The sequence below is a fragment of the Cibotium barometz genome, chromosome 59, assembly GCF_041138505.1.
Source record: "Cibotium barometz isolate CiBa-2024 chromosome 59, ASM4113850v1, whole genome shotgun sequence".
Classification (NCBI taxonomy): domain Eukaryota; kingdom Viridiplantae; phylum Streptophyta; class Polypodiopsida; order Cyatheales; family Cibotiaceae; genus Cibotium; species Cibotium barometz.
Window position 1 is genome coordinate 21,456,189 of NC_141104.1, and position 22,921 is coordinate 21,479,109.

General features: G+C 37.3%; 1 protein-coding gene across 2 annotated transcripts; it reads right to left on the reverse strand.

The window, feature by feature from the left end:
- Positions 1–1,466: 1,466 nt before the first annotated feature.
- LOC147605598 (uncharacterized) lies at positions 1,467–6,103 on the reverse strand. 2 transcript variants are annotated; one of them, XM_086793103.1, is made up of 4 exons: positions 4,701–6,103; positions 2,990–4,591; positions 2,297–2,374; positions 1,467–2,179 (listed from the first exon to the last, which is right to left on the reverse strand). In XM_086793103.1, the coding sequence occupies exons 1-4, from the start codon at positions 4,893–4,895 to the stop codon at positions 1,982–1,984; spliced, it is 2,073 nt and encodes a 690-aa protein (XP_086649229.1). In that variant the 5' UTR covers positions 4,896–6,103; the 3' UTR covers positions 1,467–1,981. The 2 variants fall into 2 exon arrangements, with proteins under 2 accessions (XP_086649229.1, XP_086649230.1); XM_086793104.1 differs by having other exon boundaries at positions 2,297–2,365; positions 4,701–6,014.
- Between the last annotated feature and the right edge of the window lie 16,818 nt (positions 6,104–22,921).

The following is a 22,921-nucleotide window of genomic DNA, read 5'->3' on the forward strand; positions in this document are numbered from 1 at the left end:
ATAAAAATAAAACAGATAAATAATACGAAATAAAAATAAAACAAGATGTATATACATCGAGGGGCTTACAAAGTAAAAATTAAAAAAGATATATAATACAAAATAAAAATAAAACAAATAATACTTGGCCAAAAAATGTTGATTTTCATTGTTACTTTTGCCTTCCTTCCATTACAACTCTTTTTTCTCATCCATTTTCTCCATAAATTTCTCTTCTCCAAGTTTCACCAGCTCTCTTTCTCCATGTTTCACCCGCTGTTTTTCTCTGACTTTTCTATCTTCTCATTTCCCCTCCATGATATCTATAATATCTTTTATATATATATAAACTATTAATTAGTAATAATATTTAAATGCTAAAAGATCATTAATTTGAACATAGTTAGTCATAAATGTTATTTTTTAAAGCCATTAAATTAAATAGCATACACGAAAATATAAAAAGGCAAAGTCATCTAAATAACCTAAAGTCTATCCTTAATCCCTCTTAAACAATCACAAACTAAGTTGGCATAGTATCTAGCTATAATAAATAAATAGGATAGAGTATAATAAATAAATAGGATAGAGTTGGTTTTTTAAGCCTTATTAATTAATATAGAAATTTCTGTAAAATCCCAAAGAGCTCGACAAGACACACACACACACTCTCTCTCTCTCTCTCTCTCTCTCTCGCTCCCTCCGTCCTGTTGTCTGCAGCAGCTCTTGGCATGCTGGACAAAGCTCTCTTTCTCTCATGCTCTGTGGTCAGGTGAGGTCGCAGAAAACACAGGGTCCATATCTCTTTCTTGTCACAGAAAACACAGGGTCCCCCCTCTCCCTGTTCTCGGGTAAGGTCGCAGAAAACACACCCACACACACTAGGGGGAGGATGGAGGCTGCACATCAAGTAGGGCTGTAAAAGAATGACAGGATTATGACAAACAGGGAGATGAGTCTAGTTTGCCTGTGGCCATGCGTGAGGACTCGTGTCTGCAAACTGCGTAAAGCAACCCATTCGGCTGTATTAGGCTAAGCCGAATCGTTTGATGAGTCGTTGCAATGCAGCAATTGAAGCTATTGATCCTCTGCAAACATGCTATGTAGCATTTCATCTTCCTAGGGTAGGGAAGTAGCTTAAAAATTTTAAGGTTTGAGAGGCTTATAAGTCTAAACAATGGTGAGTTGATATGGTATACTATTTATTTCACATTGATGGATATGGTATAGTATTAATCTGGGCCGAAAATTAATGTAAGGTGTAACCTTACTATCTCCTCCTTTCCTGCTGCTCCTAGGTTATGTGAAGATGCCTTGTGCAAAGCCTTTTGTGTTGATTGTTGTTTTCAATGATGTTTTGAAGCCATTTAGCTCTCACCAATGCCACATCCAATTGAATTGTGGTGAGCTGAAGCAACTTCTGCAATCAAAAGTTTCATTAAAAACCTTGAATCATTAAAAATGGCACAAATTACATATTGACATGATGACACAAATTACATATTGACATGAATCATTAAAAATGGCACAAATTACATATTGACATGATGACAGACAACTCTAAATGATGTTGGACCATGTTTGAAAGTGGGAAAAGAGTAGGGGCTGCTGCATAATAAATACATCTCAACAAGAGTGTGTGCATCACCCTCTACAGGCAATGACACTAGAGGACGTCCGACTAAGAAACCGCATTCGAAAGCATCATCATCCTGCACTAGCTGGTTACAGGTCTATGTTCTCTATTGTACACTCTTTGACCTCAAAAAATTTTATTATATGACTGAGCTGAAGCTGGTAGTAGCATAATCTGGCTCTGATCCTAGAGATGGTACTTAACTGACACACTATCTGATTCAAAACATAATTACTATGTTGCCCAGGCCCCCAGTATAAAGCCCTCAGTTTCTTGCTTTGAGTAAGCACAAAATATGCATTGAAGGAGTCCTCTTTCAAGATTTTGCCAAAATAAAACAGGCATTGCTGACAGGACTAAAGTGGGTCAAGTTATGGAGCTGGATAGGCTTTCCTGCCTCACAAATTCTGATGCCAATTTCTCCAGGACTTCATCAATGTCAGGAGCAGCGATTTCTTGTGCTGAAATGTATTTTCTAGAGAGGGGCTCTGTAGGTTCATTACCCTCAGCCACATGGACTGACTGCACCTCTGGTGGTGAGCTATTCTCTGTGGTTGCAGTGACCTGAAAGTCATATCCATGTCCAAGTTTAGCCATGTACTGTCTATCCTACAATGAAAACACACATATATTAACATTTTAGAGCTTAGAGCCTAAAGAAAAGATCACAAAATCATTCACCTCCCTACTCTCGGAGGGCTGTGATGCTGCTTCATGGTCAATCTTTGGCTCCTTACTCCCTCCTAAATCCTGCACAAACTGAAACAGCATGTATGAATCCTCATCTGACTTGGTCGCCTTACGTTATCTAAAAACATGTAGTATACAGATCAATAGTATTGCATCATGGTTCATAGTATTACTGCATCCTACTCATGTTGATTACGTGCAGGTTTATGTATAAGGATGTGCCATGTCAGTTACATAGACTCCTGCCATAATTCCCATCACTTCTTGGAGTGCAGGTTTATGTATAAAGATGTGCCATGGCAGCTACATAAACTCCTGCCATAGTTTCTCCACAATGCATAGTATTACTGCATCCTACTCGTGTTGATTAAATGCAGGTTTATGTATAAAGATGTGCCATGTCAGTTACATAAACTCCTGCCATAGTTCCTATCACTTCTTGGATGAGATGAGCATGACATGATGTCTGTTGTAACTTTGTGACCTGCCTAGCTAGAACGAGACCCAACACTTCACTGCCTAGCACCATGATCCTTAAGATTTAAGAAGGGTTTTCATAAACTCTGAACATCAAATGCAAGTCAATTTCAGGTAGGTCTGGATGTCCACACACAGCATGGATGACTGGAACCCCCCAAAGGTGGGCAGGGTTTATTTAATCCTTTTCAACACATGCTTGATTACCTGTGGAGCTTTAACTTGATCAGAGGTAGATGATACATCCAGCTTCAGCTCACTTGCGTTGTTGCAGATTATTGGGCTGCTGATGTGCTCTCCTTGGACCAAATCCATGGAATCTTTAGGCACTTCTATGTGAGGAGACTCTGTGATGCTGGAGTCAACTTCTGCTGGGAAGGATGGCTCCTTGCCCTCTACATTGATCTCCTCAAGGGCAAGTTCACCCTCTCCTGTGCTAGTATTCGATGCTTTGGTACTTGACTCTCTCACCAGAGAATCAATTTCAGGCTGAATATCAGGTGCAAAGAGAGGGATCTCAGCCTCTGGTTCTACAAGTGCAGCTGTAGGCTCAGCATGTGATTCTGCAGAGATTTCTGGCTCAGATTGAAGCTCATTACTCATGCTAGCAGCCTCATCTGCTTCCTGCACTTGCATTTGATCTTCTTCTACAGGACAATTGGGTACAGTGGTGGTTGGGGTGGCGATGGGATGCGATTCACCGACCACTGGCGCTATATCTCTTGGGCTCTCATTAGCTGTCATTGTAGGAGGTACTATACAAAAAGTATCATTCTCCTTAACCTCTGAGGGTGGGTTTGATGAGGTTGTTAAGGATTCTGCAGACGTCTCCCCATTATCAAGAGATCTGCTAGTGATGAGGGCTGATTGCTCCTTTGTCGCTTCATCAGTAACTTCACTTTGAGCTTTTTCCTCCTCCTTCACAGGCTCGCTTGCTTTCTCCAAGATCTCTTCTTCTCTCTCTTCAACTTGTACCACAGTGCCATCTTCCGTAGCAGTGTCTACTTGGCAAGCTATGGTTCCTGTTCCATCGCCCAACCGTCCACTCTCCTTGCTTTCTTCTTCATCTTGCTTTCCATCTCCACCATAGCCAGGACCAGCATCGAGCTCTACCCCCTTGTCTTCATAGATGGTTTCTTGAAATTGCGATGGCTGACTCTCCTTCTCCACTTCTCCGGACGCTTCTTCCTGCAGCTCTGCAGTTCCCTCTTCTGCAACAATTGATTCTTTCTGCAGCTCTAGGGTTTCTTCTCCTCCAACAACTGGTTCTTTCCGCACCTCTAGAGCTTCTTCTCCTGCAACAATTGTTTCTTTCTGCGGCTCCGAGACTCCTCCTTCCGAATCAATCGGTTCTTTCAGCATCTCTAGGGTTTCAGCTTCAGCAAGAACTGGTTTTTTCTGACTCTCCAGGGCTTCTTCTGATGCAATGACTGGTTCCTTTTGAGTCTTTTTGGTTTCTGCTTCAGCAGATACAACTACTGATTCTTCCCGAGGCTCTGCAGTTTCTTCATACGCCACGACTGGTTTTTTCTTAAGCTCGAGAACTTCTGCTGCAGGAACCACTAGTTCTCTCTGAAGCTTTAGAGTTTCTCCTTCTGTGGCGATTTCTCTCTCTACAAGGACTCCTTCTGTAGCAGAGAGTTCTTTCTGAGCACCTAGGGTTTCTCTTGCTGCATCCTTAGCAGAGGATTGATCGCACTGTTCTTCAGATTTCTGCTCTGCTTTCCTTTCATTATCTTCTGGATTGAAGCCTGCAATCGGTTGCTTCTCTGGTTCTAATAGCACGTCCCGCAGATCGTCACGCTCGTTCTGCCATAAATCGAGACCATACATTAATCAGACAGAGCTTGAGTTTCAAAGATTAAAGCGCCATGAAAAGCTTTGCGCAGTAAGAAAGAGAAAAAGCTATGGAGCAAACCTCCACAAATAGGGTTTGAAGAGAGTGTTCAGAAGAGCCCTTCTGCTCTCTGTCAATGCTTTTCAAGCCAGCATCCACGCCTTTCTTCTCAGCGTCTAGGCTCTTTTTCGCAGGCTCATCTTGGGGCTTCTCTTGTCGGAGGTCCAGAGCCCCCTCAAACTCAGTAGTTTTGGGCTTGCTGGAGCAACTCCCCATGTCTGCCCTCAAGCTCTCGCTGCAGTGCAAAAATGGCCCTTCTTGATGGCAAGCAGGCTCAAGAAGAGGCCTTTTTCCAAGCGGCAATGATTTTGAATATAGCAGGAGGAGAGAGATGCGCAGACTAGGGTTTCTCTACAACAATGGCGTGCAGGTGCAAGAAGAAGCAAGAACGGAGAGAATGCACAGATCAATTAGGGCACAAACAAGGCATAGAATACAGCTGAGAAGCAGGCTAGGGTTTCTCGGCTGCACGATCAACAAAAGGGTTTTACAGAGACAAGCTAAAGGATGGTAACTGCGGTTGAAACATGAGAAGGCATGTAGAGAATCCAGAATCCAGATGACGAGGGTTTTCTGTTTGGTAGCAAAAAGGCAGGAAAAGCTGCTGTGGGTGCAGGAGAGGGCAGCCAAAGCGTGGCTCTCTGTGTGTCTGGATGCTGCCGCAGGAGTAGAAATGCTGCTTTGTTTGTTTCTTGCAGTTTGCTTTCTTGGAAAGGAATGGTTAGCAAAAAGCAGAAAACAACAAAGCAATCAAGGGGGGGGGGGGGGGGGGCACTATTTTACAGTGTAGAGACAGTAGGATTGAAGCTCACATTCTGTTATTTCTTGTTAGGCATATCAGCTTCAATGGACTGCTTTGAAAAAAAGGGTTCTAACTTCTAACTCCTGTGCAGATATGGCTTCTAAGCTCCTCCTCCTTCTTGAGCATCTGCATGTGATCACTGTTTCAGATCCTTTCCCTGTGTGTAGATGAAGACCTCCACAGTCCAGAGGACATGGGAAAGCTAAAGGTGGAGAATTTCCAAACCACAAACGGTGAGATCTATCAATCATCTACTTGTACAGAAAAGCCTGCAATGATGAGAGGTGCTATAAGGTGGTTATCATTGCAAAGAAATGTGTGGGTGGTAGTTGTGTACACTCTTACAGGCTATCCTAGCTGTGGTAGGAGCTTGGATTGACCTCCACATTGGAGTAGTGTACACTCTACAGAGACTGCTTGGATTGACCTCCACATTGCACAAAAAGCATGGACATTGCAGAGTGGCTCAGAGAGCCTTTGGACTTGGGGGAGAGAGAGGGGGGGGGGGGGAGGGAGAGAGAGAGAGAGAGAGAGAGAGAGAGAGCCCACCCTCTAGCCAGTCCATTGCCTTGGTGTAAAAGCTTGGATTGACCATGGAGAGAAAAGAAATGCAGAAAATAGAGACCCAAACCCACAAACCCTTACAACTCACCTGCAAAATTCTTGATCTCACTTGTATTTTTTTTTTTGCAATTTTAAAGATCGAAAAAATTTTAAGCATTTTAGTTATATTTTAGTGGAAAAACCTGTAAATATTGAAGAAAAACTTGTAAATTTTAACATTGCAAGTTTTAAGATCTGAGAACAAAAATATTCTCCGTGAACAATGGACCCCACCTGTGCCTTCAAAGGCCTTTCTCAAGGCTTTAATTGGAACTTCTATTTACCGAAGATTGGAACCATCAAGGCTTATAAAATTATTAAAGCACCACATTGATCAAATTGAAGAGCCCAATTATAGTCTGAGGATATTAGAGCATGTGTGTGTAAGAGCTTGTCACACCAACCCTTGTGGAACTTCATTTTTTATGTTTGATATATCTCTCTTTATTAGGACTAGTGGGCTGACGTTGCTTCGCATGTATATAATTCCCAGATTAATATTTTTCAAATTCCTTCTAGCCTACCTCTCCTCGAACCTCAAAATTGCTTCCCAAACCTCTAAATTCTTACCACGTGGTAGCTTTATATAATCTATATAGAGAAGTACTAAAAAAACGCATATATTTTATTGCATGTAAGTGATGTGATTTATTAACCTGGTAAAGGTTTAATTAGATGGGAAGGTGGCCTAAAGCAAAGACTCAAAAAAAGGCACAGACAGGATGACATGCTATGCAAGGAAATCCAGGAATTAGCAAGGTTAAGAGAGACAATTATCTCCAAGGACATTTATGGTTAAAGCTCTCTATTCTATGTAACTTCTCTGATTTCTTAATATAAATAGCCTTTTCCTTGAAAAAACAAAGACTCAAAAAAGAGAAATATTTAATGAATCATTAGGGCTTCAAATTTCAGTCTTGGACCCCATCCTCTAGCTAGCTAGGTGTGAGCAAAAGGTAGCCACATTATTCATGCATTGACCAACCCATTACATTTTGTTGTGCCTTCTAAAGAATGCAATTGCAAAATTGAAGTCCTTTGAAACCAATAATGAGTCATAACTATCATCTATTTGTGTAAGACAATGGCCCAATGGTTTGAGTAAAGGTTTAGCATCTATTGATGTATGACAATTGAATTGGGAATTATTATTATTTTGGTTAACTTTGTACACACACACACACACACACAAAACCTACCCTTTAGGTTCTAGACCTTCCTCATTTTGCTCATAATCCTTCTCAATTTGTCATCAAGATAAATTTTCTATTCAAAAAGAAGTATTAAAATAGTTAAAATGCATTAGATGAGCGTCTATGTAAAGAAAAACATATCTTTAAAACTCGAACTAGTCATAGATTCGCCATGACAATGTTTGAAAACTTTAACTATGTCTTGAAAACTTTGTGTCAAAATTATTGAAATCCACCATGAGGTGGTTTAAAAAGTTTAGGCCCATTTTTACACTCTTTTTGGTTCCCATAGCAAACAAAGCTCAATGGCAAGAGTTTATCGTTTCCTTGTTTCCAGACTATAGGCTTTATTGCTTCCCTTACCAAACAAAGCTCAATGCCTGAGTTTAAAGTTTCATCATTTCCACACTATAGGCTCTTGTTGAAGCCTTTTTCCATTCAGTTTTGTACTCCACACCACCTAAAAAGGTATGGTATTGGTGAGTTTGCAACTAAGGTTTCACTCCATATTTCTCCATATGTCTTCATAAATGATGTTCCCCATTTTGTACTATGTAGGGCGCCTTCTTAGCCTTTGTAGTAGGGCAACTATGTTTTCTAACATCTTTTTACCTCATAGCTTTTATAGTTTTCAAGATTTTCCCATGAATGTATTTTTTTATGTTTGTCAAGCTTTATCAAGAAAGCATGTTTTGCAAGTGGTTTTTAGAATGGTTGTAGCTTGGCAATTTGTTAAAAACCAAATTCAAGTTTACCATAAGGTGTAACCAAGAATCATAAATTGAGGAGGGACCACATTTAAATAGCTTGGCAATTTGTAAAAGACCAAATTCATGTTCACCATAAGGTGTTGTACCAATAAATAGGAATTGAGGAGGAACCACAAAGTGAGGAAGAGACTCCTTTAGCTCCAACCTATCAATCATGTTTGCATGTCACACTAATTAAGGGGGAAGTCCTTGCTTCTATCTTGTAAGGGAGGGAAGTAGTGGATCATATTCTTGACTTGTTCTTCAAAAGTTTCTTACTTCACATTTCTTGCTCTTCAAAAGAAAGAATAATAGCATACTTACACATGCATTTGTAGAAGACAAGGTGAGGGCTATTCTTGGAGGAACTCTATAGACAGTCCAATTTTGTGATGAATGGGAATCAATGAAGGATATCTTTTTAGATATAAATTGATACTATGCCTTGCTCTTAAAGAAAATGCTCTGACCACTTTTGCAATTGTTAGGAACTTGTATAAAATTCTTTTAGGTTTTTTAAATAACTTAGTCTTCTTCAGTAATCACCTCATCATGGACTATAAAACTTGAAAGTTATAAGCATCCCATTAAGAGCTTATATATAGTAAGATAAGGAAATTGTATGAGGATCTAATAAAGTTTTCAAAAGAAGCATGACATAGAAAAGCTCTTGGTTGACAAAAAAGAGATTCGTGTGTCTCTATTCACTCACTTTCTTGGTATTCGTGTCATGTTAGCATTCAATTCCCGTGGACAGGATAGAAAAAGGTAAACCTTGCAAACCCAAACATGCACTTAGGAAAAGACAAGAGATGATGAAAAAGAGGGACATTTGCCCAACGTGATCAATGTTATTGTACAAGTGGTTGAATTTTGCAAGGTAGGTGGGGTTATCCTCAGTTTTTGATAAAGGTTGAGAAAGACACCTTTAACCATTTTCATGTTGTAAAAGGTTATAGTTAATTCTCCATTAGGACATCCCCGTGAGGTTTCAAAGCAACACAAAACCCCTTCAAAACATCCCTTTCTTCCACTTCTTTCTCGTCCACATCTTCCCCTCTCTGCACAAAAAATGCCTTGAGGAGATGTGGAGGAGCAAATTTTTATCATGAAGGTGTGAGATATGTAATACTTTATTTATGTTACACTTTATAACATTTGAGATTATAAAAATATTCATCTATAGTTATATGCAATTCTAATGTCCAAAAAGCATTTGCTCAATTCTCCACCCTCATGTTGTTACTGCGTGTTCTATTTTGTAAGACCCCCTATATGAGGAGTAGTCGTTGTGGTGAGCACCCGCGCACTCACTAGTTTTCAATTTAGACAACTTAAAGCTTTAAAGTATTGCAAATTTAAAGTATCAAAGTTTCCCCCCAAAAAAAAAAGCCTTCCAAAGTTTCAAGAACCTTTCAAAAAAAATCATTGCGAAAGGAAAAAAGGTTTTCACATGAGAAATGTAGGAGCAAGATTATGAATTACTTGGTATCCTCATTTTGATGTTGTCTTAATTACAACATCAAGGTTAGTTTCCTCTTACTTCGAAACAAATTTTATTTCGTGATTGGTTATAAAATTGATGAAGTATTATTAGAAAAATATACTTTTGGTGTATTAAGCTAACCTGGTAGGAAATTCAAACTATATTATGGCAAATCCCAAAGACATTGGCATTTTATATGAGATAAGAAAACTCTAAACTCTTCTTTCATTTAATTTTCTTACTTCTTTCAAATTTCCTTGCTTCCTAAGCTCCAACAATTCCTCAAGTTGAATTTCGAGAATCAAAAATTATGAAGCTAACTGTCTTGATTTCTTGTTAACTAATACTATTTTTAAGTTCGTTCGTTATTTTAGGAGTTATTTTCTAACTAAAAGCTCCAAAGTTTATATTTAAAGAACCTTATATCTTACAAAGCTTAAAACCTTAAAAGCTTAAAAAGCCTTGTAATTTTCCTTCAAAATTTCAAAAGGCTTGCTTCTTCAAATTAAACATCGAGGGTGATAATCAAGAGAAGATATTCAAGGCTTTATCCAAGGCTTAACATCAAAACTCTATAAAATTAACAACACCTCATAGTTTTGTTAAGATTTGGGTTTTGCAAATTAAATCAAAGATTTCAACAGTAATACATCATCAAGATTATTTCAACAGCAATACATCATCAAGATTATTTCAACAACAATACATCATCAAGATTATCCACCATATAGATTTCTTCAACATCTTTTTCTCCACCAGTCAATCATGATGATGACTTCTCTCTCGAGCAAGAGGGTAATTCCAAACATAAAAATATTTTAGATGATCCAAGGATGCTTGAACCTTTTTAAAAATAAACTCTCACCTCATGTGCTTCTAAAATAATACTAATAATAAAGTAATTAAAAATAAATTGATAAATTAAGGACAAGGAAATAACATATCCTAAAATTAGAAGAACATCTTATACATGAGTCTATTCATTGACCATGAGGGCGCAACACTTATGTCAAACATCTTGAATCATCTTATTGAAGATGCCAAATGGATGCCAGAAAAGTTTTTTTCATTCTTACCAAAATCTCATTCACTCTTACCATCCATGCAATTGAGGTCAATTGCAACCCGAGCAAGAGGGAAGGTAACCTCTATGGGGAGGCCCATTATTTTATTTTGAATGTACATTTTATTTATATCATCTACCAAGATTAATGTGTTTAATTAAGCTGTGTGCACTGGTATGATATGGTCAAGATTAATGTGTCTAATCAGCTTTGTGCACTGGTATGATATGGTCAGGATAAATGCATTTAATCAGTTGTGTGCACACACCAACTAATATTATTTTAGATAAAGGTAAGGAATGAGTGGCAAATTATGCGTTAATCACATGGATGGAACATGTATTGGACCATTATGAGATATTTTGGAAGACTTGTGAACACCTTTTATGGATTAATATTTAGGCGTCAATATTTTTGTAGCGCTAAGGCCTCATGTCTTTGTACATGCCAAATAGTATTTTATACTTTTGGTAGGCCCAAGACTTTTTATTATTTCTTGCTATATTTTTGTAGAGCTTGCACACTCATAAATTCAAAAGCACTTATACTTTATTTTTGTAATTATCTTTTTGGAAAGTAATCTTTTTCTAATACATATAAATATCGGTGTGGTACAAGGGCCACACTCATCCCAGGGGAGATTTAACCCAATCTTATGTTGATGGTGATGTCTACTTTATTCTCCATCCTATTTTGTTTATTTTAATTGTTTATTAAGGTTTCTACATTTAATTTATGAAAATATATGTTATGCTCTATTTTTTGTGTTGAGAAATTATAATTCCTTCTCCAAGTGTCTTAAAGGTCTTGACAAGAATGCTAAGACATACAAACTAAATGTTTAATATGATTATAGAGGATTGTGATTTGACTTGCATATATGTTTTACATTTACATGTATAATAACTTTAGGAAGAAATATATTTATATTAAAGAATAGGGTGCAGAAAAGAGTATATTGTAATGGTAAGGATGAAGGGTAGGGTAGTTAGTATTAGCAAGGAATATTGGCTATAAAGTAGTTATTAGGCTTTATTAATATAGGGAGAATTATATATGGAAAATGAAATATTATATTAGATTCTCTTTAATGTAGGCTTTTGTTGTATCTTTCAACATTGAATTTCACTAATCAACATTTAATTTTATTTTTTTGGAGACACTTTTACTATGCCATCTCTAAAATTCCTTTTTTCAAAGAAAGGACAATCATTATTTTATAATTTTTAAGAACCATCACTTATCTAATGTCATACTAAACATGGTGTTAAGTTGATTCTTTGTGTTTTTTTTAAATTGAATGTTGGGAGTGCATATTGCCATATGTAGGTTTAGGATAGACAAGGTTGGGTTGGGAATAATGATGTGGCATGTGAGTGGGCAATGTTCGCTTTGTATAAAGGAAGAGCCAAAGATTTAGTTTATACGAGTAGTGTTAGAAATCAATGCTCCACCCTTGTTATCGTAACACTAGCTTTGTGTATGGGCAACATGACCTCTCACCACAAATCTCTGTTTCTACATTGAGTGTCCATATATGGCTAGACTATTAATGGTTTGGCAGTATGCAAAAATAGGCTACATGCAAGTGATGCGGGCTGATATTTAGTTTGTAGGAGTAGTGTTGAAAATCAATGCTCCCCCCTTATTATCATAACGCTAGCTATGTTTATGGGCAACATGAACTCTCATCACACAAATCTTAGTTTCTACATCGAGGAGGAGTGTCCATATATGGCTAGACTATTAAAAGTTTTGGCATTATGCAAAATAGGCTACATGCAAGTGCGAGCTGATATTTCCATGTCGAACTAAAGGGATATATGCTCGACACACACTGACCTCAGTTTATGAGGCCCAAACAAACACACATGTGACTAGGCCTTAGATAGGGTCTGAAGACGCATCAAAACCATAGGCTCATGTGTTTAGTTTGATATTGCCCCGATCGGGCTATGATGCAGTTGATTGGGTCCATTTGGACCCAACGTAGGGTGTTTTAGAGTAATATATATAGTTGCATTGTTACAGGACCATGGTACATGGAGATTAGATTATTTCACAAATTAAATAATAAAAGAAATAAGCCATAGACATCATAGCATAAATCAAAAACATGAAAATCAAAAACACAAGATTGGGTGTAATCTCCCCCCCCGACATGTGTGGCTCCACTCCCACACGCGATATTTAAATCATATTCATAAATTTAGCCCTTGGAGCCATAAATAACATAGCTTTTCCAAAATTGGGCTTTTACAAAATTGAACCTTAGTCCAATGCTTTTAAAGCATCTCATCAAAATAAGCCTTGCCCAACATATGTAAAATGGGCCAAACCATACAAAATTAAATATTTAACACACGTGCTTGGCTAGATAATCTCGTCCAATGTTCACCTTGGTCGTCTCGAACTCATGATCTATACTCAACATAATCCACAATGTTAGATCATAATTACTTTGGAATCACTCACAAAAATAATTCTAATAAATGGAAATCATTCACTACTATGCTTCACACATGAACCATGCATCACACATAATTAATTGGATTCACTCCCATGATAAAATATTCTGAAAAATCTCACTCCCGTGATTGTCCTCCCGTTTGAGAAAACAACCGTCCTCGGTTGTAACTATCAGCATACGCCGTGAGTGATCAAACATATTAATTGTTCCCACATTGGATTCACTCACAATGTCATTATGTATTTAAGTGGATTCACTCCCACGTATCCTCACACGCATCACACGTCTTAAAGTCAATCGGATTCACTCACAATGTCATTATGTATTTAAGTGGATTCACTCCCACATATCCTCACACGCATCACACATGTCTTAAAGTCAATCGGATTCACTTATACGATCAAATTCATAGAACCTTTACACGCGTCACACGTGTCTTAGAGTTGATCGAACTCACTCATAATCAAACTCACACATTGGATTCACTCACAATGTTTTCATACACAACACACGTATTCAAAAAGTATACCACACATCTCACACGTGTCACAGCTGGTTGGACTCACTCATAACCAACTTAATCACACTTGGGTCACCCAAGATATTCTTATTACTTATTGGATTACCCAATAAATTAATTACCATAACATTCCCTCTTGTTCGGGTTGCAACTAACCTCAGTTAGTTGCGTATTTAATTAGAACCACCTTTTATTGAAGGAGACCAAGAAATCTTGCTGGCACATACTATAATTGACCATCAAATTACACCAACTCGTACTGGAAACCAATATAGCAAACATTTAATAACTTTCAAAAATCATCCTCGTGAAGATGCAAGATGGGTGCCTGAGAAATATTTTCGTGCTTTCCTTGAGATCCTCTATTCTTTTTAACAAACCGGCAATTGTAAACTCAAGCAAGAGGGAATGTTATGGGAATATATTTTAAGCCCTCTTAAAAATATTATTCTACCCTTAGATAATTTGGGGACGCTTGGATTATCTTTGTGTCATGCCAAATTATATTAATATCATGTGATACCATTATAAATATTAATACGTTGGTGGATATTAACGTATGCTTGGGGTCTCCAATGTTTGTTTCAGTTGGTTCGTATGTAGGGGTGATTCCCAAGCTACTTACGCCTAGCAAACATGTGTGTGATGATGGTTTGTATGGTTATGGAATATTTATTTCACCAATTTATTGTTAGTTATTTTATAGGTGAAGAGGATTCCGAGGATTGAGGAGAAGTCGCTCCAATTTATTACTTGGCACACCATTTTTGTAAACAAGCTTTGTAAATACATGTGCTAGCTTGTGCACATTTTGATTTATTTTGTAAAAGCTATAGTTTATCAAGCATAGAAATGATCTTTAATATTTGGTAAAGCGTGATATGCTTTAAACCCAAGCCTCAATTTATGGGCACTCTATTTTTGAAGATAAGAGAGTGTCGTGCAAGAAAAGCACCCCTTTTTGTATTTTTGGAGGCTATGGCCTAATTTGGAATAAAATATCTCGTAAATACTCATGTGTGGGGAAAAATATGCCATACACACATGAGGGGGGATGATTGCACCCAATCTTGGAGCCGAATCTTTGTGAGCTAAGTATTTTCATTTGTTTTTGAATATTTTAATCATGGTCATGTGATGATTGATGAATTGTTGAATTTAAATCAATTTCTTGCAATTTATTTGATTTATATCTCCTTAGAAATTCAGATCCCGTGGGACAGTTGCAAAAATTACTTTTTAAAAAAAATTTAAAGCTTTGGTCTTTTTCTTTAAAAATAAAATAAAATTAAAAAGCTTAAATTATATTAAGCTTTTCCAAAGCTTATTAAAGCTTTGTAAAACAAAAGCTTCACTAGCATAGCCTGCTCGAACAATCGAGCTGTGCACAGACGGCCAGCCCAAGAAAAAAAAACAATTTCGCCATCTGCATCTCGCGTTGACTGCGCACAAGGAGAACCGGCCAAGCTTTTGCTGCCGCCACCGAATTGGAGAGGATGCCAAAGGTTTCATACTAGTCTCACATATACAATAAATCAAATTTGTTTTTGGTTTCATGATTTTGGTACCTCCTACTTAGTGACTATAGCCTTTCCATTCACCCTAGAACTATTTATCTCGCACTATTTATGCTATACACAATCCTTGTTTCCTTTCTTAAGCCCAGAGAGTTTAGTGTTAATATTCTTGCTATATACATATGGGATTAAACACCATTGTCATTAGCACCAAGGAGGATACCCCCGACTTAAAGCGCTAGAGGCATATGCATCAGAAATGTATATCCACCACTGTTTATATTATGGGTTGGTCAAGGAAAAAAGGAAACCTTGAGGAGCTTAAATTAAGTTGCTACCTTTTCTGTAGGTTTTTTTTTAATGCACACAATTCCTACCTGCTTTCATTATTCAAACATGGTTAGATATTTTTTATATTTGAAATTAAGTGCTCTAGTCTTCCTTATATTCAAGGGAACATGAAATTCTTGAAGCTCCTCGCATGAGAAGTCGCAGTAACTTTATTCAAATTTTTATAGTGATCCTAAATACTTTGATGCATATCAAAAGTGTCTTGTCTTTTTTTCCTTTTTAAACTTTTGATCTACTAGCTTTAAGTGACTTGAGTGGAAGAGATAACCTAGTTTCAAATTTCCTACGCAACTCAAAAGTGGGAGTCAACAACACTAGATGTGAAATATATGATGTCATATCAAAATATATTCTCATTTAGTGTTTTACATTATAAAAAAATATTCATATCATATCTAATATTTTGAAACATGATATCAAATGGTTTACACCAAGATTTTGGAGTTCTTTGCTTAATCTTTGACACTCTCTTTCAAAGGCATGAATAAGGCTCTCTTAACCATAGGGAATTTATTTGTCTAAATATTGATTCATGTGCATATGCCAAAGGGTATCATTATAATAAGTGTATGATATTGATTGAGTGCACAAGTGATAATTTTTGAACCAAGTAAACTTCAAGTCCTTATATTTACTAGAGATGAAAAATTAACAAAATTTATAAAACACATGACCATGATATATGTATAAAGAAATTATTGTGACTGTTGGATAAGTTCGATATATAGTAGCTGAGATGGCTCTTGCTACACATTAGCAACATGAATCACGAGATTGGCTACTTGCAGAGCAAGAGCCATCTCGGCTACTACGTATCAAACTTATCCACTGGTCCTAGCAAACCGGGGTTCGATCCGCCCACTGGTATAAAGAAATTATAAAGCTTCTAAACCTTTTTCTCAAACTAGCAAAACAACTTATCATGGTTGATTGAAACAAGATTTTTATCAAATGCCTAGTTGCTTCAATTTTAGGACATTATAATTTTTAAAATATAATTTTATTTTTACAATGACAAGGTTTATGAATTTTTCTAAAACATATATAATAATTTTTTCATTGATGAGCATAAACAGTGATCAATTCACTTTCATGGTTTTACTAAAGTCAACATAGGATGTAAGAATGATGAGCATAAACAGTGATCAATTCACTTTCATGGTTTTACTAAAGTCAACATAGGATGTAAGAATGATATTTTTTCCCATTGAGGAGCACAAAGAATACTTCACTTTTGCCAATAAGGTGATAGCCCGAGTGGTAGAGATGTTTGACTAGGACCAAGAGGTCCTGGGTTCAAAACCCCACATGGTGCTTCCTCTGTGGCATTGTGGATAGGTAGTGAAAAATGGTAACCACTGTGGAGGATCTTGGGGGGGGGGGGGGAAAGAATGCTTCACTTTTATACATAAGTACTTAAGTCAATTTAGGATGCAATTATTTATAAAATATATACATAGCCTTTAAGTAAGGTAATGTAACTGAATAATCACACAAATGTGAAAATATACATGTAGGCGTGACATTAAAGATGAGGATAAATCTTGAGTTACATAATTAGTGAGAAATAGCACTAAATTAGGTCTCATTTGCCTAATGTTCTCTCTTTTGAGTTGGTTAGTTAGAGACCTAATTAGAGTGATTAATTAGGGATAATCACATCATTGGATTAGCCTAAACATTACTAATCTACCTATCAAATCCCCACCTCTAAACTCCTCATCATTAGGGAGTAATTAGAGAGCAAAGACGAGGGTTAGAAAGTGATTTAACAATGGGATTAAGAAGGATTAATCTTTAGTTAAGTTAGAGTGCCTCTAAATTAGTTAAAAACCACTAATTTAGAGTTAACCTCTAACTGTAGTAGCCTTTTCCCACCTACCTTGCATTAATGAGGGGATCTTAGTTGTCCCCCACTCAACAATCACCTCCCTCCAAATTCAAATTCACGCGGTGTACAGACGTACCCGAAAAAAAACTTACCACACGACTGCTCGCACCTAAAGCCACCATAAGCGTCCGGGTGTTTAAAAAAATTTAAAAAAAATTCAAGAGAAAGCTTGCCATGGTTGTTCACACCTAAAGGCATGGGCATACGCTCATAAGCCTCAATCCCTCAAGCCAAAGGAAAGCTCACAAAACTCCATGTAAGTTAGAAATTCTACTTTTTTTAATTCTATTCTATGGTTTTCTGATTTCTTATTTTTTTTAAATGTGATATTGGATGTTATGCCTTGATGGAAAGGCTTCCCCCTTTGAAAATGTAGCACCAAGATATTTTTCTCATTGAGACAAGAGACAAAATTTTCCCAAAAACCTCACTCCTAGGAAAATTCTCACATCATGTGTGATACACAACAGATCTATTTACAAGCCCCATATCACATGTGTGCAAAGCATAGTAATTTTGTTTACCTTATGTTGCTAGCATACCCACAATATTGTATTGTGAAGCAAAAAAGCTAACAATTTTTAACAATAAAAGCTCAAGTGTAATCTTTGTTAGTGTGAAGGGGCCTACAAAACCATTTCTTATATCCTAGTGTGAAGGGGCCTACAAAACTATTTCTTATATCCTAGTGTCTTTAACATAATTCCTTCATGAAATTTTTCATCCTAAAATAGCATAGATCATTTTTTTTGCATTTTGTCATTGATTTCAAAGCTTCCTTTGACACTTTTTTGTCTAATGGAGCACTCATGAATATGAGAGAAGACAAAGTGTTGAAATTTTGGTTTTTTTTGGTTATAATGTGTCATATTTTTCTATTTTCTAATTAAAGTTTAAAAGGGGCATTAGAAAGCTTGAGTTTGGTACTATTTAGAGATCTCACACTCATTGTGCACGTTAATACACTTTTTTAGCTTTTTCATTTTATATTTTGTTCTTCATATATGGAGAATCTCTATGAAACTTACCTTTTTGAAAAAAGTAAGCTTCTTTATTTCTCGAGTGTGACATTTTCTCATTCTTTATTAAATCTTTCATGGACAATGAAGTGGAAGTTTCTGTAATGTTAAAACTGAAGTTTACATGCTAACTTGCTTATTAGAGACCAACTTTAAAGTCATTAACACTACGTAGAGGAAGTCATTTACACAAAAATTTACTTTGCTACAAAACACTCTATTTTTGTATCATTTTTTCTTCAATACTCTTAACTACGGCAAATATAAGCACTTTAAGCACCAAAAACGTTCCTTTGTACATAGCAAAAATTAGTGAAATAAAAAATTCAAGGAGGTGATCTATTTGATAGTTTTCAAAGGATTAGTTCTTTCATGGTACAACATGTTGATACTTTCATTGCTACTATCAAGTGCTTTATATATACATGATTGATGATGGAGATCTAGGAACTATAATAGTCAATGGGATATAATAAACACATTCAAAAGATTTTTCATGCAGGCAGTTACTTGTACAAATCAAGGCAATTTAAGAAGAAGGTAGAAGGTAATGTACAAATTAAACAAAGATGTCAGTATTAATTCAACGTAATGCCTAGTGTAAAGAAGAAGGCCAAAATTCTAGTTGTGACCATTGTGGATGGTTCTTTTAGAAAGATAGGGACAATAAACATACTGAGTATTGTTATATTGGTGCAGTAGGAACCAAATAAGGTGGTAGTACTGCGGCGGAGAGGTGGATATGGAAATTATGGGGGTCTATACATACTTCTCAACAAGGGGTTTTGTTAGGTAGTTGGCACTGGAGCTTGTGCTGATTAAGGAGTGGCAAGGTTAGCCACCTTGGCGCGAGGAGCATCTGTCGTGGTGCCAAACTCCATCCTGCTAGGTTTCCTTTGTACCACCAACAATGAGTTGGTATTAGGTTCCCATGGTGTTAGGAGCACAAAACTATTGTTATGTCTAGGCCTCAGCATCGGACACTCCGTACTTATATGATTCAAGGCGAAAAATTGAACACCAAACCATGTGTGTGCTTTTAGCAGGCAAGGTAAGCTATTCCTCTAGCCACTTTGTGCAAAGAGAAGAACGATAAGAGACAGAGAAGCCCTTCTAGCACACACTTTGAACTTTGAAGTCAACAAGAGTCTATAAGATTACTCTTAAGCCAACAATATAAAGCTTCATTAAAAAATATTATTTTTCAAGTGTTGATTTTTAATAAAATAAATATCAATTTAAGGTATTTCTAACACCAAAAGTCTACACTAATTGAGTTGAAAACAATTAACAACCAACACTTACTACTACGGTTAACATGATAAGCCAAAATTGCAAACATCAAACACCTCATTATTAGTTGGAAAGAATTAAACCTCATTAACTTAACCAATCAGAAAGCATTAAAGTCCACCAACCCATTAAATATCACATGTGGCCATTAAAAAAAATGGAAGATTTTATCAAACTGATAAGGAAGCCAAAACCAACCGATAAAGAAACCAATTGAGATTTTATCAAACTGATAAGGAAGCCAAAACCAACCGATAAAGAAACCAATTGAGATTTTATCAAATTGACAAAGAAACCAAAACCTTAGTACTTATAGTAATAAACAAATTTTCTTATTTTCCTTCAATTAATCTCCAAAAATGATATAAGCCAAACACCTCATTATTAGTTGGAAAGCATTAAAACCTCTTCAAAACATAACCAAACACAGAAAGCACCAAACACAAAAAGCATAACCAAACACAGAAAGCACCAAAGTCTACCGACCCATTAAATATGACCTGTAAACGTTTTCAAAAATTGGGAAAGACTTTACTAAACTTATAGAGAAACCAAAACCTTAGCACTTGAAATAGTAAATAAAAAAATTGCGAACATGGCTATAGTGGAGTGGTTAAAACGGACGAAGTCCTAGCTAGTGGGTTCGATCCGTGCTCTCTACGGTGTTGCGTGTCCATGTAACCGGAGTTGGGTGTGTGAGTAGTGAATATAAAATCGGTGATTTTTGCTAAACTTTTATTTAAAAAAAGAAACAGAAATAGTAATAAACAAAGGTTGCATATTTTCCTTCAACCATCTCAAAGAAAAATTGATGATTTGGGGTTGACTTAAAATTTGCAACCCACCTCACTTAGTCCTACATTTGGCACGAACAAAAAGGGTCCAGATTAAAGTATGTTGATTACCAACTAGCTCTTAAATCAGTGCTCGAAATAAGGTTTGTCATTTACAGGTGCTCACAAAAGTATATACATTGTATGAATTCTACAAGGTTTATTACTAAAATCTTTAAAAAAAGCTTTATTACTAAAATCTCTTTTTTAAAAAAGGTTTATTACCAAAATCTATTTAAAAAAAAAGGTTTATTACTAAAAGGTATAATGAATTTTACAAGGTTTATGTGAGGGAGATCGATATATATTCGAAAACACACACACACATACCTACATCGCATAGTCCTGATGGCATCGAACCCGAGGTATATATACATTGTATGAATTTTACAAGGTTTATGTGAGGGAGATCGATATATATTCGAAAACACACACACATACCTACATCGCATAGTCCTGATGGCATCGAACCCGAGTCCTCTCACATAGTCCTGATGGCACCGAACCCGAGTCCTCTCGCTAGAACCCAACCGTTCTACCAACTTAGCTAAGCGCGGGTTGGGCTCTACAAGGGTTATTACTAAAACCTCTTTTAAGAAAAAGCCTTCAAACTCAACATTCCAAGGTTTTGTGTGAAGTTTAAATAGCATTGGGAATAGGAGAGAATTTTTGTGTGTGTGTGTGTGTGTCTCTCTCTCTCTCTCTCTCTCTCTCTCTCTCGGTCCTGTCAAGTCAACAGTGGCCGCCGCCGTGGTTTCACAGATCTAGACAGTGGCGCGCCATTGTTTCAAATTTGAATTTCCTGCATCGCCTTGGTGGGTTGTGTGATTTCTTAGCAGAAGTGGTTCGATCTCTCTCTCTCTCACACAATTGAAGATCTAGCTTCAGCAGTTCCACGCACCATCATGTCCCCTCATCGCAGAAAAGCAAGAGGCGGCGGAGGTGGCAAAATCAGCTTCGCCCCTCCGTCTCCACCTCTGCTGCCTCTCACCTGCAAAATCCTCCAAGAGCGCCGAGCCCTCAGAAAATTGCTGGCTTCGTCGTCCGTCGCAGCCCCTCAGAAGCCTTCCTCGCTATTTTCCCGTAGAGTACCCACCCCCCACAAGGAGAAAACACAGCAAAAGAAGGCCTCCATTGTAGCTCCTGTGGTTCCTGCCCCGCCTCACCATCATCATCACGGTAAGAAATTTTGCAAACCTTCCTACACCGGCCATAGCTTCTCCACTTCAATCATGCCCTGCAGAGGGATTGAATTTGTTGTAGAGAGCAACCATGCTGTTCCTGCTAGAGCTCCATTTGTTGGTGCTCCTCGAGCTAAGAGGGGTACCATCATCACGCGTGAAGCCAAGGGGGTTTCCAAGCACACAGGTAATATTGATGCAGCAAAAGTAGGGTTGAGTAAGGCTGTTGCTTGTTGCAATTTCCAGATGAAAATCAAAGAAAAATCTTTAGTGAAGAGAAACCCTTATATTCAAGCAGACTTTGATGAAAAAGAAGGAAATGTTTTGATGCAGCAAACCCCTGTTTCTCTAGCATTCTCTGATCAGAATGACACTGAAGGAAAGGCTTCAATGCAGAATGGTCTCGACATCCATGCGATTTTTGATGATAAAGGTGAGGAGGATGATGGTGGTGATCATCATATTCATCAGCAAGAGAAGCTTGCCTTGCCAAAAAAACTCGGCATCCCAGAAATCTCGAGTAACAGATGTGATGATGTTGGCGATAACAAATGCACAGTGCAACAAAACCACAACCTTCAAGAATTCAATGTTGATGATGATGATAATGGTAGTGGTGGTTGTGCCACTGGCGATTGTGAACAATATTGGCCACAAAACAACCTTGGCATTCAAGTTATCTCAAATGATAATGATGATGACGGTGCTGATGGTAAGGATGCCACAATAAGCGAATTCTCAAATGCCCTGCAGAAAAGGATGACTCTCTTTGAAGACATGGTGAACCACATAGCAGCAAAACTCAAGAAAACCATGGAGCAGCTCGATGCAAAACTCTATCACCATGTTTTCCTCCTCTCTCACATCCATAGCAAGGTCTCCAGCATTGAGAAAATTATGACTGAATCGAGTGATTTGCAAGCCTTTGACCAGTAAGAGCTTGAAGCTCATTTGTTCCGAGGGGGCTCAAATATCCTCTATGACTCCATCAAAGGTCTTATAGAAAGCATGGTTGCTTTGTATTCTTCGCTTGAAAATGTTGATCAGGATGCTGTTGCAAGAATGCCTTTTATGAGGATTGAGATGAAGATGTACGGCAAGACTGCGTGAATGTTGGTTTCAAAACGGAATGAAAATCTGCATATCCAAGGGCTAGTTACTGCAGAATGCATCACCATCCCTGCATCCAAGCTATCTTAGATATTCCTGGACTGTATTTTGTTGTGCAGGCCATTTTGACAAAAGTGCCGATGACCAGTAGACTTCAAGA

Coding starts and splice junctions, on each gene's coding strand:
- LOC147605598 (XM_086793103.1), bottom strand. CDS start 4,895: ATGGGGAGTTGCTCCAGCAAGCCCAAAACTACTGAGTTTGAGGGGGCT. Junction 4,592..4,700: donor TTCAAACCCTATTTGTGGAG/GTTTGCTCCATA, acceptor GATTTATGGCAG/AACGAGCGTGACGATCTGCG. Junction 2,375..2,989: donor ATCAAGTTAAAGCTCCACAG/GTAATCAAGCAT, acceptor ATGCTGTTTCAG/TTTGTGCAGGATTTAGGAGG.